The following is a 17,421-nucleotide window of genomic DNA, read 5'->3' as shown; positions in this document are numbered from 1 at the left end:
AGTGGTAGAGAGTCCAACCCCTCTCGAGAAGACTGGTTCCAAAGTCCTTGCCGTGCGTCGAGGTCTGGCCAACTATATCTAGTCGGAACTTCTCAACCTCGCGCACCAACTCAGGCTCCTTTCCCACCAGAGAGGTGACATTCCATGTCCCTAGAGTCAGTTTATGCAGCCGGGGATCAGACCGCCAAGGTCCCTGCCTTCGGTCACTACCCAAAACACAATGCACCCGACCCCCTTGGCCCCTCCTGCAGGTGGTGAGCCCACGGGGGTCCCATGTTGCCTCTTCAGGCTGTGCCCGGCCGGACTCCATGGGCAGAGGTCCGGCCACCAGGCGCTCGCCAATGTGCCCCACCCCCAGGCCTGGCTCCAGGAGGGGGCCCCGGTGACCCGCATCCGGGCAAGGGAAACGTAGGACCAATGTTGTTTTTCATCATGAGGGGGTCCTGGACTACGCTTTGTCTGATCCCTCACCTAGGACCTGTTTGCCATGGGTGGCCCTACCAGGGGCATATGGCCCCAGACAACAGAGCTCCTAGGATCATTGGGACACGCAAACCCCTCCACCACGATAAGGTGGTAGCCCAGGAGGAGACAATAGATGATGATCCTACCAAAAATGAATTAGTTGTTCTCAATGATATATTCATTGGTTTGGTTTAAATCATTAGACACTAGCATTTCTAAGTATTTGTGGAAAAATAATCTATCAGGAATTAGTCTAAAAGCTACAGAAAGGGAAAAATACGGAAGGTCCAGAACTACCAAATGTGTGTCATTAGTTCCTTGCTGTCAGAATACAGTATATTTTAAAATGGATTAACTGCAATCATGAGATTCACCCACTTGTGTGAGGGTTTGTATGGGAGACCGTCTGTGCTCTTGGGTCGTGGCCGGATCTTGTCAAGGGTGTGGGACTCCGTGGCCAGGAATCCTTGCATTTGTGGTGGTGCATGCCTCCTTCGCCCTTGACATGGGGCAGAGTACCGCAGGCTCTGGGTGATGGTGAGGCTTCGGGTGGCTTCTACTGTAAACCCCTCAGGCTGAGCAGGCCTGACTGTCCATTACTAAAACATTTAAAAAAACGACAGGACAGACAGGAAGCACAGGTGCACAGACAAATATACTGCTCACAAAAATTAAAGGAGCACTTTAAAGAAACACATTAGATACATCAGGTCTCAATATGAACTTGGATATCTATACAAATAACGACAGGGCAGTGTCTTAGGAACAAAAGGATGCCAAGTCTTTTAATGGAAATAAAAGTTTTCAGCCTACAGAGGGCTCAATTGTGTAGACACCATAAAATCAGAGTGAAATGAAGATGTGGCAGGCTAGTCCATTTTTTCCAAAACTTAATTTCTGCAACTCAAAATGCTTTTCAGTATCTTGTGTGGCCCCCACGAGCTTGTACGCATGCTTGACAACGTTGCGGCATACTCCTAATGAGACGCAGATTGTGGCATTTCCTCCCAGATCTGTGTGAGGGCATCCCTGAGCTGTTGTACAGTCTGAGGAGCAACCTGGCGGCGCCTAATGGACCGAAACATAATGTCCCAGAGATGTTCTATTGGGTTTAAGTTAGGGGATCATGAAGGCCATTCAATTGTTTCAATTCCTTCATCCTCCAGGTACTGCCTGCATACTCTTGCCACGTGAGGCCGGGCATTGTCGTGCATTAGGAGGAAACCAGGACCTACTGCACCAGCGTAGGGTCTGACAATGGGTTCAAGGATTTCATCTCGATACCTTAATGCAGTCAGAGCACCATTTCCTAGGCAATAGAGGTCTGTGCGTCCCTCCATGGATATGCCTCCCCAGACCATCACTGACCCACCACCAAACCTGTCATGTTGAACGACGTTGCAGGCAGCATAACGTTCTCCTTGTCTTCTCCAGACTCTTTCACATCTATCACAGGTGCTCAGGGTGAACCTGCTCTCGTCTGTGAAAAGTACAGGGCGGCAGTGGCGGACTTGCCAATTCTGGTGTTCTTGAACAAATGCCAGTCGAGCTCCACGGTGCTGGGCAGTGAGCACAGGGCCCACTACAGGACGTCGGGCCCTCAGGCCACCTTCATGAAGTCTGTTCCTGATTGTTTGGGTAGAGACATTCACACCAGTGGCCCTCTGGAGGTCATTCTGTAGGGCACGAGCAGTGCTCAGCCTGTTCCGCCTTGCACAAAGGAGGAGGTTTCGGTCCTGCTGAGGGGTTGAGGACCTTCTACGGCCCTGTCCAGCTCTCCGAGAATAACCACCAGTCTCCTGAAATCTCCTCCATGTTCTGGAGATTGTGCTGGGAGACACATTAAACCTTCTTGCTGCAGCACGTGTGGATGTGCCATCCTGGAGAAGTTGGACAACCTGTGCAACTTCTGTAGGGTTAAGGAATCGCCTCATACTGCCAGTAGAGATAATTACGCAAGCCAAAATCAGCACGAGTGGAAAACCAGCCAAAAAAGATCAAGAGGGAGAAACTTGAAATGACCTCCACATGTAAAACCAGTCCTGTTTTGAGGGTTTTCTAATTGTTGCCACTGAAGTGCACCAGTTGTTTTTCCGTTTCCTTTCTCTCTTTTCTCTTCTGTCTATTGCTTTTCTAGTAGTTATTTGCCTTGTAATTGTCCATCGGTTCATAGGTTCCCTAGCAGTCGGGTTCAAGATTAATTTATAAAATAAATTGTTAGTATTCATCATGTTTCAGGATGGTTCGTCAGGCCCATCCCGGTAGAAAAAACTGACTGATACCAAGAGGCATTCCAATGCTAATTCTGCTGTCTCACCGTTTGACAGGACAAGGGTTATAAAAAAAAGAACATGTTGCTAAAGCTTGGACAATGATGAGATGAACTAACCCAGGATAAGGGAGGGAGACAAAAACTTGATGGTAATGGTTAGAAACAATTAGGGTGGGTCCAACAATCACAAAGGCAGAAAATACTACTACTAGAGGTAAAGGTACCTGAATTGAGAGAAGAAATAATTCAAAATAAGAGGAAGTACAAAACAAGATTAACAGATTTGATGATACTTGATAGTACCCCTTTTATAGGACCAGAAACAACATTTTTGGTTTTTAATTTTTTTTAAAAATGAATGAGTCTCTTATCAATGATGTAACTTGTAGGTATATGCTGATGTTCCTTGAGGCCATATCCTTCCCAGGTCAACCAAGAATTGCTTCCCATGTCTACTTTTCCTCATAGCTAACTGTCCTTTTACTGTAGACAGTATACCCGGCCACCTTCAAACATCAGTGGAATAGGAGGAGGCTTGGATGGTAGTGCTCTAACGGGGTTTATTTTACTGTCATGGAAAGTAGAATGGAGCTTGAGGGATCTACAGAGTCTTAACTGCACAAATAAAGGATTAAAGTTTTTTTTTTTAAATGGGAAAAGAACCAACAAACCATGGAGTGAGTTTCTGGGGCTGGACATTCTATGGTACGTCTCTCATAGACAGCTAAGCCTTGTGGATTGGAACGTACCTGGGGATTGGTGAGGATGATAGTCAGCTGCTGCATTTATTCAAGCCTAGCTATAGAGAGCCATCCCAGCCCTCGCCCAAATCTGTCGGTAGCACCACAAGCTGATGGAACAGTCACTTCCATGTGGGTTGCTTGTGGAAGTTTGTATCTATGAGTAAAAAGAAAATGACATAATCTCTATTGGGAATGTTGTGAACATTCTCTATTTTGGTTCTGAAATGAAGACGCCTCTTGGATAAGAGGTGAAATGTCTTCAAAAAACAGAAGTCCAGCTGATTTCTCATAAGCCAAGATTTCTCTTTGACCTGGATGACCTAGAACAGGGGTGCAGCTCTTGAGCCTCATGCGGCTCTTATCGCTGCCATAGTTGTTCCCTGGAGCTTTTCAATAATATAAAAATGAAAAAAGATGGTGTGAAAATATTGATTTATTATATAATTTCTGTAGGAGGAAAAACATGACAAACATTTTTAAAGTTTTCCAATCCTCATAAAATCCCTCCCATAAAAGCTTAAAAGCACCAACGTCCAGCAGAGTAGACACATGGTGCGTCGTTCTCTCCAGGATGTGCTGCAGGGAAAACAAACATTTAATCATGAATGTTCATTATGTATTTGTAGCCTACTTATCATTTTGATAGTGGGCTAATATAGCTAATACAGACAGTTGCAGTCAAACTTCCTGTTAAGGTTTGGGTTTTTACAGGACCCGAAAGCAGGCAAATCACAGTGATAAAAAGTCCAAAAACTAGTCTTTATTCACGAACAAATCTAACTGGTGCTCCAGAGTGGAGCCAACATGGGAGTCAGGTTCTGCGCATTCTCCAGTCCAGCAGGGCAGCGTGGAGACCTCAAATGAGCAGGAAAAACACCAAAACTGATAGACAGGCGCTCCGTACTTAAATAGGTGGCCTGATGGAGATTGCCGACAGGTGGGTCTGCCTGCAGCGTCAGCTGTTGTCAATATCGACTCCTCCACGCCCCCTGCAGGAAAAACCAAACACACAACCCGGAACCATGGACCCCAACACTTCCAGTCAATTTCTTTTATCAGCTTTGACTCAGCCTCTTCTTGAATGCTACTTGCAATTTTCCCTGCTGGGTCGTTGTGCTGTGTAACAGTCCTCAGCTTATTTATGGCCTATCCCTTTGAACACCTCCTCTTGCTGCCTCCTTTTGTGTCACTGCAATTGTGTTGATGACAAGGACTCTTTAAATTAGCCCTAAAACTAAGCAGGCTTTCAACCCCAATAGAACAAATATTGCATTCACATTTTTACTATTGTAAAATAGGTTGGCTCTACACAGTCCCTTTGTAGGTATAGGCCTTTCATCATAAGTTCTTTGATTCACTGTTTTTGCTCCCCTGGACTTTCTGTCTTAAAAATATTTAATTGGCAGTATGTTTACACGCTCCAGTGTTCAGATTCACCGAGTTCTCTTTAGTGCTCTCAACATCACTCACCATGTCGATGTATCAAAATAAGATCTCTGCATCGACTGGACTGGTTAAGGTTTTTCTCTAAGACATTAGAGAAAGGGATCATTGGTGCAATCATATGATAACTGCCTAGAAACCTCCTGACTGATGCTTTTTAATGCCAGTCCATTCAAATGCTCTTGAGACATGGTGGATCTTAGGTATGTTTTGATGGACTTCAAGGATGGACTTTGGAGAAGCTCCTTTCTGCAGTAGCAACTGTTACTGTAATAGCAACTGCTATCCTCAGGGCTACCCACATATTTCAATAGACTTAACTTTGTTTCTTCTCCTGTATGAAATGGAGAAGTTCAATGGTGGTCATCTTAGGTTTGAGTGGTACTTGCTGTCTATGGACAAATGAGGAAGAAAAAGAGCTGCTGTTGTGAAAGCCGGGGGAGAGAGATGGTGCCAGAGTAGGTGGGCCAATGTAACCTGTGCAGTAGCCAGGTGCAACTCTAATAGCACCTGAACAGACACAACAGACTCATCCTCCTTGAGAATGCCATGACAACATAACACTACTTCCACCTTCTGTTGCAGCAGTATAACCTCATGAAGTAGCATTATTTGTGATGGCAATACATTCAGAAATTTATATAAATCTTCATGAGTTTTAAGGACAACTTTGATCCTAAGAATGGTTGGTGAGCCATATATTTCATCACACTTTGCATGTTTGGTTCTTGAACAACAAAATCCTTTAAATTCTATTGTTTATAATACACTGTGTTTTAATTTTGCAAAATGAATTTGTTCACAGCTGTTTGAGGATGAGTACTAGCTCGCAAGAAAGAAAATTGCAGTGACTGCTGTGTATTGAGGTCCAGGACACCATTTCTGTTCTGAGGATTGTGTGCAGTATCATGCAGACTGGTTTTCATTAAAAGCTACACTGATGAATAAATAGGGAAAGCTTTGGAGGAGGTAAGAGTAGCATTAGGAAAAGTTTTTGCAGAGCTTTGAATCACCCCCCCCATAACACCTACAGAGTTGGGATCTGTTGTGTGGTGATAGTGTGAGATACCACTGTTTTACATATAATTGGACAAGAAAAATAGGCAAGGACATTGCTTTCTCTAATGTGAGGTCAATTTCTTTAAAATCTTGCATCCATACATTCTTGTCCCTCACTCCAATCACTGTTTGATCTGTGATCAGGAATTCACATAATGCTTCAAATTACACAATTTTGTAGCTGTAAGTCAAAGACATACTGTTCAATTAATTTTGACTGCTTCTGGAGATGATGTCTAAAACATCTTTCAGTGATTGCACTGAGGGAATGTGTCTTGAAAAAAGTCAATTTCACAGTTACAGACTGCAGGTTGCCTGACACATGTGGCTGTTAAGGAAAAGAGAAAAATTGTATTGTCATTCTTTATAACTTATCTTTTCACCTGTTTTTCAATGGAATTGTAATGCGCACCCGCATGCGTGATCCTGTTTGTGTGTGTGTGTGTATGATGCTGATTATTATCATTGATATCATCATCATTGTGGCTATTGCACAAAATAATAAACAAATCCGGGATGAATGAGAGAGAACGGATTGACTTAGCCTCATTGCACTAATCAGTTGCATGTTTGGCATTCCAGGATAAAAGGACTTGGCTTAGGTGTGGATCATTGGGTTAAGTTTGCATTAACATACTAAACATATATGACTAACAACACACAAAAATGGACCACGAATTCCATTTTAGTTTAAATTATTGCATAACTACTCTGACAACTGGGTAAACACTACACTCGTGTGGCCATCACCAGTACTGCATCTAGACTGCTACCATAACGTTCCAACTTGATCTTCTCTGATAGTAATTTCTGGTGATAACACGTCAAGAACGTGATTCAAAGACCAAATATATTGTTTACTTGCACAGTGGGTCAGTAAGTAAATTATTATGGCGGAGACCTACATGGTTGCCCTATAGAACAAACGTCACAATATTGGCAGTGTGAAATCAATTCATTTTGAATGGAGAGGGAGGGGGGAGAGAAAGAGAGTAACAGAGAGGGGGAGAATAAGACAGAGAGAGAGAGAGAGAGTGAGAGTCTATTGCGCTGTATATATGGCAAATCTACCGAACAGAAAGGAAAGTAAAAGCCCTGATTCCCCCACCCCCCGCACCGATCAACCGAGAAAGGAACGTCCGAGAAAAGAAGGGAAAGAGGATATTTTTTCTGCAATTGTGGCTTATCTTTACTCCCATGAGTCACGGGCGATCTTTTTTTAAATTCAGGCACTCGGGAGGAATTGATGGTGTCGTTTCGGGGAAGCAGACAAAGGTACCATCTATTTGCGCTCCAGTAAACGATGTCAACCCTGTGGATCATAACTTTGGTCATCACTTTGAACGAAGGTGGGTGATTTTACAACGTCCTTGTCTGAACTGGCTGAAGTTTCTTCCAATGCCCCAATACGTTTTTCTCTTGTCCCCCTGTCTGCAGCCATAGAGCGCTGTGTCTTTCTGTCTGCGGCTAACGCATGTGTCGATGCACCCTTAACAGTCACTGTATGTATGGATGGTAGCATGGATTTTCTATATTATACTGTATTTCTATATTCTATCAAACATATTTATGCTGCTCTGGACATCATCTTCACAGCACAGAGGCGGTGATGGAAATAGTGTATTGGGCGGTACAGGCTCTTTTCTATCGCGAGGTAATCATCCAAATAACCATCGTTATTTTTCGTATATGAGACAGATTTAGGTATCTTCGTACTCTGCTTTGGTTTAACCTCGGAAACGCACGAAAACGCAGATAACAGGCCAATGAGACACACGGTGTGTTCAATGACAAATGTGGCACAATCACGTCTATCGCATGCTTTATACATACAAGAATGCGAAAAGACACACGGTTATATCCTGCTGGGTGGGTATGATATATATGACGCGAAAACCAAAGTGGTCGCAGGATTTTAACGTGTTACACTGCTTCTACTCATGCATCGTATATGCATTTGCGTGTTCTTGACTGCCACAAAGGATATGCAATTATCTCTTCTGTGGCGCCATCCACGATTGAGAGGAAAGAGATAAACCATATTTTTTAGTATTCAGATGGAGTCTCCTTTCGTACCTGTGCGCACAACTTAACTGCAAATGTGCAGTTGCCAAGAGAAAAACATTTTATTAAATTCCCTTGTATTGAATATTTTATTAAATATTGAATTCCCTTTATACCACACGCCTACACCACAGACACATACACAATAAAGTGTGCATCTACCTGGGCCTCGAGCACTGTAATAAAGCAGCTAGTGATGTGCAGGGAAAGGCAGTCAGAAGAGGAAGCTTGAGCCCGAGTAATCTTACAAAAAAGAAAATGAAAAAAACATGGGGATTTTACTGTTCTTAGTCTCTAATAAACATTGATCAAAATGCTAAATATGAAGTTTCAATATAGGCAGCAAAAATAACAAAAAAAAAAATGTTTTAATATTAGAAGAGACTTGTGGAGGAGGAAGGAATAAAGGGTATCACCAAAATTTGATTCTATGGCTATGAATACTTATGGGTTATATGGTGAGAGAACAAAGTTTCTAATTTAAAATAGAAAATTTTAAGCTCTATCCTACCTGGAGGAGCTAGTGACACCTCATCATCCCAAGAGACCGCTCCACTCTCAGAATGCTGGTTTACTTGTGGTCCCCAGAGTCTCTAAGGGTAGAACGGGGGGGCTGTGCATTTAGCCACCAGGCCCCCCTGATGTGGAACCAGGTCCCTGTCCAGGTAGAGAGGTTGACTCCATCTCTACTATTAAGATTAGATTTTAAACCTTCGTCTTTGAAAAAGCTTATTGTCACAAATTCTGTAGTTGCAGTTACTATCCTAGACAGACAAATTATCATACTTAGGGGGTCATCTAATTATTAGGTTAACAGAAACCAGAAACATGATCACCTGACATGCCCCTGTCACCCCACTGGGTCATGGCTTCCTCTCCTCTCCTCTCCTCTCCTCTCCTCTCCTCTCCTCTCCTCTCCTCTCCTCCACACCAAGTAGACCAGCGATGTTATTTCTTGTGGAGTTTTTCTGCCCCCCCCCTTCCCACCCCCTGTATTCATCTCCGATCCTGCTGACCCACTCTACTCTTATACCAGCAGCTTGTACTATTAATGTATCTCTATGATCTCTGCCTATTCTCTCCTGTACCTGTCCTCCCCCTTCTCCTCTCTCTCTACCCAGCTGGCCATGAGCAGGAGGGTCCCTCTACATGTCCCTGCTCAAGGTTTCTTTCTGTTAAAGGGAAATTTTTCCTTGCCACTGTTGCTTGTTGGGGGGTCAGGCCCTGGGATTCTGTAAAGCACCTAGAAACAATTTTGATTGTACCAGATGCTATATAAATAAAGATTGATTGGATTTTGATTTGATAATGCACGTATGCAAGGTACATAACAGCATCCACAAGTAATAAGGATCACTACAAAAGTCAAACATAAAAGAAAACATAATGCCATTCCATTTCCCAAATATTTTGGTCATCCATCCACCAAGGGGGTCGTCTACACCTGACTGCTCTTTAAGTTCGTCCAAGGGTGTATGTTAACTCTATACCACCAGGACATGCGTGTTGGTTGTCCTCCTCGAATGCACTGCAGCTGCTCGAGTGGGTCATAAGGTTACGCAACTGTGTTTGCAAAAGACTGGCTCCATGGGGGTTGACAGACATGCTTACCTTTTTTTGCACTCCCCTTTTCCCTCCTACTGGTGGAGGAATGGCGAACCTCACATACAAACCATGAAACACATCCTGTAATGCATGCAAAAACAATAAACATTTTCAAGCAATACATGAAATTTTTGCAATATTGCCAGGGAGATCCTCTTTAGTCACGTCGGGGTGCCCCCCCCTTCGCTTCTTCTTCCTTCAAGGGCTCTAAGTAGGTCATCACTCGATTACTCAGAGACCATGCCATCGTTGCAGGAAGACGTTCAGCCGTTTCTTCTGTTGGGGTACCTGATGTTGGAGAACCCTTTTGTGGTTTCTAATATGGAACCTGAACGCACTGGAAAAGATGGTACCAATTCTTCACTTTCCCCTGGAGTTGGATGCCTGTTTGGGTTCGGGCTATCACTTGGAACGGGCCTGTCCACTGTGGCTCTTGCCACTTTCTTTTGAAGACCTGCAGCATTGGGAACGATTGTCCGTTGCTTACCCAATGATCTTGTTCTCTCAGGTAAATCTTTGCCTACGGCACTGCCCATTCTCTCAAAGATATGGGTCTTATCTCATCTTCACACTCATCCATCACAGTAACCACAAAGGTGTTACCAAGAGATTCTACTTTGGCCACATGCTCTGCCGCCCTATCTGTTTCTGCATTTCCTCTAGCTTGGGGAGTCCCATCATTCTTGTGTGCGGCTACTTTGATTAATCCTAACTGCTTTGGCTGGTTTAACAATTCAGGGAGTTCTTTCACCACACCTTAATGTTTGCATGCAACCCCTGTTGCTGTCTTCCAGCAATTTCTCATCTATGCTCCTAAATCTCTATGTACAACATGATAAATAAATGCCAAATCCGTAAAAATATTTACATCTCGATTTTTGGCCTCTTTCAGTGCTTCTTTGAGGGCCACCAATTCTACTCTCTGGGCAGATGGCTGTTGCACTGGCCCTGATGTAACTGTCACATATTGATCTCCATTTCTCCTTACCACTGCAAAGCCTGCATTTAGTCCTTCTTCTGCTCTATGACAACTGCCATCTATATACAGTTGTACTGCTTGACAGAGTGGGCTTGCTTTTGTGTCAGGGCATGCTTTGATAAGTTCTTGTGTGAGACTTATGCAATCATGTTCTTCCACACCTTCTGACATGTGTTTTTGTTGCTCTGATATGTTATGAAAGGCTGTGTCAGAATGTCTATCACCGTGCTCTCTCTCCCGGGTGTCATTGAAAAAAACACTGAGACTACAAATGCTGTCACAGCATAACTTGTGTTCACTATCAATGGGTGCTTTAAGGCTGCTACATGTCTTATACATGAAGGTGTTCTCAGCTCAGTGGGATTCAGTATGACACTGTAGAACCCAAGTACCTCTCTCTCCCCTGTTGTTGCTGAAACAGGCAGGCAGAGGTCGTACTTTTCAGCAACATTTACAATGATGAATTATAGTCAGGTTTCCCCAAGGTGGCAGCGTTGGCTAAAGCCAGGCATATTTGATGAAAAGCATTCATGGCTTCTGGAGTCTACTGTAGTTGTGCTGCACCGTTCGAAAGAACCGCTACCTTGAAGAGGCCACGGAGAGGTGCTGTGTGAAAGGCATAATCTGAAATGAAGTGTCTGGAATAATTAGTGAGGCTTATGAAACCCATCAGCTCTTTTAGCGTAGACAGGGTCTTATGGTGTAGAATAGCTGCGCGGTGGTGTCCCTCGTGCTGATAAAATGTTGCCTAAGAACAAGACTCTGGGATGCACCAGTTTCAGCTTTGATTTCTTTATCAGGAATCATACACTCCCAAGGTACTGCAAAAGTGCCAGTGAAGCATTAAGACAATCAGTCTTTTGCTGCTATCAGAAGATCATCAACATACTGAATCATTAAACTGTGTTCAGGGAGATGTGGAGAGTGTTGTTACAACTTTTTCAGAACAGTGATTCCATGTGTGAGAGAAAATGCTTCGGGCATTCTGTTGTATGTGTACTGGGTGCCATTGTAAGTAAAAGCAAAGAGTGGTTTTCAGGCGGGGTCTAAGGGCAAACAGAAAAATACATTAGCCAAATCAATCAGTGTGAACCACTGATGTTCAGGTGTTAATAAGGGGAGAGCAGTGGCAGGATTAGGAGCAGCCATCAGGGAGTTTGAAAACCCTGGAGTTGATCCTACGGAGGTCATGTGACATTCTATAAGTGACACCATCCGCCTTAAATGCCGGCAGAATTGGTGTGTTTCAATCTGATTGTGTAGGATAGATAACACTTTAACAATAACAATTATACTATATGAAGAAAAATGAATGTGCAAATAAGAGATTCCGGAGGTAGTATGATTAAGTAGTGCAGAAAAATATGCCAACCATGGTTTATTGGTGCTACATTAAGAGTTGTGAATGTTGTGCAATCTGACTGCAGTTGGGATGAATGACCTATGGTACCATTCCTTTTTACACCGTGGGTGTAACAGTCTGCTGCTAAAGGAGCTGCTTAAGGGCCCCCACAGTCTCGTGTAGGGGGTGAGAGGGGGTGTCCATAATTGATGTCAGCTTGGCTAACATCCTCCTCTCACCCACCTCCTCAATGGAGTCCAGAGAGCAGTCCAGGAGTGAGCCAGCCCTTCTGACCAGTTTGTTGAGTCTCTTCCTGTCCCTCTCTGAGCTTCCACAGCTCCAGCAGACCACAGCGTAAAAGATCACTGATGCCACCACAGAATCTTAAAAGGTCCTAAGCAGTGTCCTGCACACTCCAAAGGACCTCAGTCTCCTCAGCAGATGGAGTCAGCGTTGTCCCTTCTTGTACAGGACATGTGTGTTGTAAGTCCAGTCCAGTTTATTGTTGAGGTGAACACCCCGGTATTTGTACTCCATGATTTCAATGTCCAAACCCTGGATGTTCACAGGTGCAATGTGATTAGCCTTCCTACTGAAGTTGATCACCACCTCCCTTGTCTTGCTGGCGTTGATGCGCAGATGGTTCAGTTCACACCAGGCGACAAAGTTGGTGATGACCTCCCTGTACTCCAGTTCGTTTTCCTCAGACACACGTCCAACGATGGTTGTATCATCTGAGAACTTCTGGAGGTGGCAGCTGTCTGAGTTGTAGCTGAAGTCAGATGTGTAGAGAGTGAAGAGGAAGGGAGAGAGAACTGTACCCTGCGGTGCCCTCATGCTGCAGACTACCACATCGGACTCACAGTCACGGAGCCTCACGTACTGCGGTCTTGGTGAGGTAGTCGCAGCAGGTAGATGACAGGTTATCCACACCAATGCCTGGTCGATATGCAAACTGTAGAGGGTCCATCTTGCCGTCTACCAGCTGTCTGAGGTGGGCGAGAACGATCCTCTCCATGGTCTTCATCAGGTGAGAGGTTAAAGCCACTGGCCTGAAGTGGTTGGGCTTCCTGGCGTGTGCAGTCTTAGGAACCGGAACCACACGTGATGTTTTCCACAGGAGTGGAACTCTCTCCAGACTCTCTCCAGAAAGATGTGCAGGAGTACTCCACAGAGTTGATCTGCACAGTCCTTAAGAAGTCTGGAGTTGATGCCATCAGGGCCAGTAGCTCTCCTGGTCTTGGTGCTCCTCAGCTCCTCCCTCACCTGATCAGCTGTTATGGAGAGGCAAAGTGTGACTCCTGGGGAGTGAGGACGGGGGTTGGAGTGTGAGGGTCGATCCGGCAGGGGGTGGAGGGAGGTGACGTGGTGTGAGAGGAGAGCTGCTGGTGTTACGGGGGGAGAGGGAGGATGGTGATGTGACAGCACGGTCAGGTCTGGGAGAGGGAGGGGCGGCACAGTCAAATCTGTTGAAGAAGAAATTCAACTCATTTGCCCAGTCCTGGCCCCCAGATTCAGGGCCCCTCCCACTGTCCTTTGTGTGGCCTGAGATGGTTTTTAGGCCTCTCCAGAATTCTGGCGTCGCTCCCCTTGAGGCGCTCCTCCATCTTCCTCCTGTAGCTGTCCTTGCCTTTCCTTATCCCCCTTCTCAGCTCCTTCTGGACACTCCTCAGCTCCTCCTCGTCCCCAGATTTAAAAACCGTCTTCTTCTCATTCAGCAAGGCTTTTAGTTCAGGGGTCACCCAGGGTTTGTTGTTGAGGAAACACTGAACCTTCCTGGTAGGCACAGTATTTTCCACACAGAAGTTAATGTAGTCCGTGATGCAGGTCGTCAGGCCGTCGATGTTCACATAACACATCCCAGTCTGTGGTGTCGAAGCAATCCCTCAAAGCCATGCTCCTCAGACCAGCTCCTTACATACCTCTTGGTGGGTGGTTGTTTATTCACCATAAGTATGTATGCAGGGGACAGATAAACCAGGTTGTGATCAGAATGGCCCAGCGGGGGGAGGGGGGAGGAGGTGTATGCATCCTTGGTGTTCACATACATTAAATCCAAAGTCTATTGTCTCTTGTATGGCATTTCACAGTGGTGAAGGTTGGGAGAGTGGAGGACAGAGAAGCATGAATAAAGTCACCAGAGATGAGGAGGAGGGACTGGGGGTGCGATGTCTGAAGCTTTGACACTATGGTGTGTACAGTCTCGCAGGCAGCATCAGCCGATGGAGGCATGTACACGTTATCACGATAACGTGCCGGAATTCCCTCGGGAGGTAATATGGCCCAATGCTAACCGCTAGCAGTTCAATGTCTTTGCTGCAGTACTGCTCCTTCACCCTGATGTGCCCTGGGTTACACCATCTATCATTCACAAGCATCGCAATGCCCCTTCCTTTCCTCTTACCACTCTCTGTAGCTTTCCTGTCCGCTCTCACGAGTTGGATACTGTCCAGGGTGACGTGTGAATCCGGCGAGAGTCTTTTCAGCCAGATCTCTGTGAAGCACGAGGCTACACTCCGGGTACTCCCTCTGCAGCCTGGTTAGCGCCGACAGCTCATCCATTTTATTGGGGAGAGAGCTCACGTTCCCATGATGACAGACGGTATGGATGGTTTATACCGTCTTTTCTTCTCCTGACACTTCGTCCCTGCTCTGCATCCCTTTCTCCTTCTCGTTAATCCCATGGGGATCTCTGGTCTTTCCACGGGGAGTACCCTCGTGTTGCTCAGTGCTAACAGCTGTTCCCGGGTGTAAACAATGGAGCCATGGCTGAATGGGTCAGCTGATGTAGATTTAAATAGTCCCAGAAAGACGAAAAGACAAATGCATAGTCTCACAAGTTGTACATCTATAGGTGCACACTTTTGACAGAGACTAGTGCAAAAAGATGAATGAAAAAAGTATAAAAACACACTATAACATGTAATCATGAATGTGATGGGAGCCATGTCCAATTTGCCTACATCATGTGGATCTGTCACCCACATGTTGGAGGACAGTGGGCCCCATTCACGAACCGTTCTTACGAACAAATTTGTTCTTAAGTCCCACTTATGAACATTTTACGAAGATTGTGGCATTCACCAATTTCTTCTTATCCTGGATTTATGCGTAGGTAAGAACAAATCCTACGAACACTCAGGAGTACTCTTACGCACATTTCAGTGCCGACATGTTGGCATGGTTGTGTTTTCTTCTCTTGTGCAGTTCAATAAAATTTAATATTACAATGATAATTCTGTTATATTTATTTATTTATTTCCTATTTTTGGTGATTTACGGAGAATTTTAAAATTACGTAAATGTGCAAATGTGTGATTTTATCTTGATTTATTTTATTAGGGGATCAAGGATATGCCCTGGCTCCCTGGTTGTTGACACCACTGACCAACCCTCAGACTCCACAGGAAATTTTATTCAATCAGATGCATGCGCGCAGTCGCTCCACCATTGAACGCACCATCGGCATTTTAAAGGGGCGCTGGATGTGTTTGGACACAGAGCCACAACCCCGTGAGGATGTGCGTCCTGACGCAATGATGGGGCCAGACTGCGGAACGCGGTTCATGTTCGAGTGCGATTAATTGCCCATTTGTGAATAAAATGCATTATTGTCACAATTTCAGTCTAACAGTCTTGATTCACTTCAAAAAGAAAAAAATAAGAGAGACCGGTTTCAGAGCACAGCTTTTACACATTTATTTTTTTACCTTCTCGTTGAGTTCTTTAAGCGTGTTGGCTATAGTCATCAGGGTTGAGGCAATTTTATCAAGCGTGTTAGCCATCCTTTCTTGATTGTTCAACACGGCGTCAGAAATCAGGCGTGGAGAGGCAAGCTTTGGGCATTTTGCTGCTTTTTGCTCTGTCTACGGCAGGGGTGGGGAACCCTTTTCATATTGAGGGCCATTTCAATTTTTATAAAGTCCTCCGAGGGCCATACTATTATGAACACATACCTAGGGATGCAAAAAAAAGACAAAAAAAAAAGTCTATAACCACTGTGTTACTAAGTCTCATGATTGCTGCATTTGAGTTTGAATTATTTATTTAGCACACATGCATATAAGATCACCAAATAAATAGAATAAAATGACAAGTAAAATATGTTTTCATGATCATACAAAACAATAGAAAGAGGTGCAGAGTTGAGGCAAGAGACCCGTAAGGGCCTGTTCGAGGCCTCTACTCACAAAAACTGCAATACAACAAGATAATCAAGAATATAAATGAAAAGAAAGAAAGATAAAGACAATAATAATAACTAGAAAGCACTCGGAGAGCGCAGACCTCCGCCAAGCGCAACAATTCCTGGCATATTGTGATTTCCACCATAAATATTAGTCCCACATATACTTTGACTACATATTTAGATTCCTTGACCATAAAAACATACCGTTAGCCACTGGAATCATAACAATATACTGTATGTCCTAGTTCAATAGTTATTCACGAAATAAATTCACGCTTTGAAACAATTTTACTTTCTCCGCGCGAGCGCCTCAGCGGCGGCTACGAGGCACGTTCACGAACTCTCCTTCGGCGTGAGGTTTCAGCTTCGTGGCTATTAATTCACTCACCACAAAACTTGCACGCGTAATATTCTCTGTCGGTACATGGTCGTGTGAAAGCTGCTTGTTGAGCCTCCAAACTCCGGCGAAGAGCGTTAATTTTATCCAAACTCATCTGTCCTTTCAACTCGTCGAGTTTAGTGTGTTTCGCTAAGCATTTTTCGTCCGTGTCAATCAGTCCAGCCCACTACGTACATCACATGCTGTGTTCACTGACCCTGACCTTGACTCGGACATAACATAACCGTCTGTTTTATCTCAGAAAACGGGAAAATATTTCATCTTGTTACGAAAGAAATTTCAGGATACGAAAGGCAAAAATACGCTACCGCTGCTACTCGCAGCTCGCGGAGTTTAGCGAACGGTCCCACTGTATAAGTGCACATATAAAATATAAAAATCTTATTGCGTTGCGGGCCGGTAGAAATGGTCTCGTAGGCCGTATACGGCCCGGAGGCCGGAGGTTCCCCACCCCTGGTCTACGGGGTCCTGCTGCAGTTCCTTTTATGGGCATTAGTGGGCGGTGACTTATGCTAATCATATGTTAATTAGACTCACCTGGCACGCGCTCTCAACTTACGAACAGATGGCACTCTTCTCTTCTCTTCTCTTCTCTTCTCTTCTCTTCTCTTCTCTTCTCTTCTCTTCTCTGAGTGAGACGTGTGAGAGCGGAGGAGCGAGCGAGCGAGTGGAAAACCGTGCGAAAGCGCTATTTTTCCTATTATTTCTTGTGTGCGAGTGAATGCTAGATAATATAGTTTAATTTATTGTGGTGTTTGCAAGTTTATATTAGTTTATCGAGTGTTTGTGTGAGTGTGTGAGGCGGCCGACCGCGTGCGGCCGTCATGCCGGCCAACGCCGGTTTAACCGGCTTGAGTCGG

At 44.7% G+C, this 17,421-nt stretch overlaps 2 protein-coding genes and 1 long non-coding RNA gene across 9 annotated transcripts in view; 2 read left to right on the top strand and 1 right to left on the bottom strand.

Annotated features, from left to right (window-relative positions):
- LOC130539368 (uncharacterized) overlaps positions 1-17,421 on the top strand; it is a 123,613-nt gene that overhangs the window by 103,582 nt on the left and 2,610 nt on the right. The window lies entirely within an intron of this gene.
- Positions 6,997-17,421, top strand: part of LOC130539354 (kin of IRRE-like protein 1) — an 82,495-nt gene continuing 72,070 nt past the window's right edge. For 4 of the 7 annotated variants that reach the window (XM_057057665.1, XM_057057662.1, XM_057057661.1 and 1 more), the window contains exon 1: positions 6,998-7,331. In XM_057057665.1, the coding sequence (XP_056913645.1) occupies positions 7,286-7,331 (46 nt within the window). In that variant the 5' untranslated portion in view covers positions 6,998-7,285. Of the gene's footprint in view, positions 7,332-17,421 lie in introns of all 7 variants that reach the window. The other 3 variants (XM_057057667.1, XM_057057666.1, XM_057057663.1) reach the window with 1 other exon arrangement.
- On the bottom strand, positions 11,925-17,400 carry LOC130539386 (uncharacterized). The gene is made up of 3 exons (XR_008954106.1): positions 16,550-17,400; positions 15,683-15,928; positions 11,925-14,754 (listed from the first exon to the last, which is right to left on the bottom strand). It is a non-coding gene; the product is annotated as an uncharacterized LOC130539386 (long non-coding RNA).

Source organism: Takifugu flavidus, chromosome 15, assembly GCF_003711565.1.
Source record: "Takifugu flavidus isolate HTHZ2018 chromosome 15, ASM371156v2, whole genome shotgun sequence".
Classification (NCBI taxonomy): Eukaryota; Metazoa; Chordata; class Actinopteri; order Tetraodontiformes; family Tetraodontidae; genus Takifugu; species Takifugu flavidus.
The sequence above is the reverse complement of the archived record's forward strand: the minus strand, read 5'-3'. Positions and strand labels throughout refer to the sequence as shown.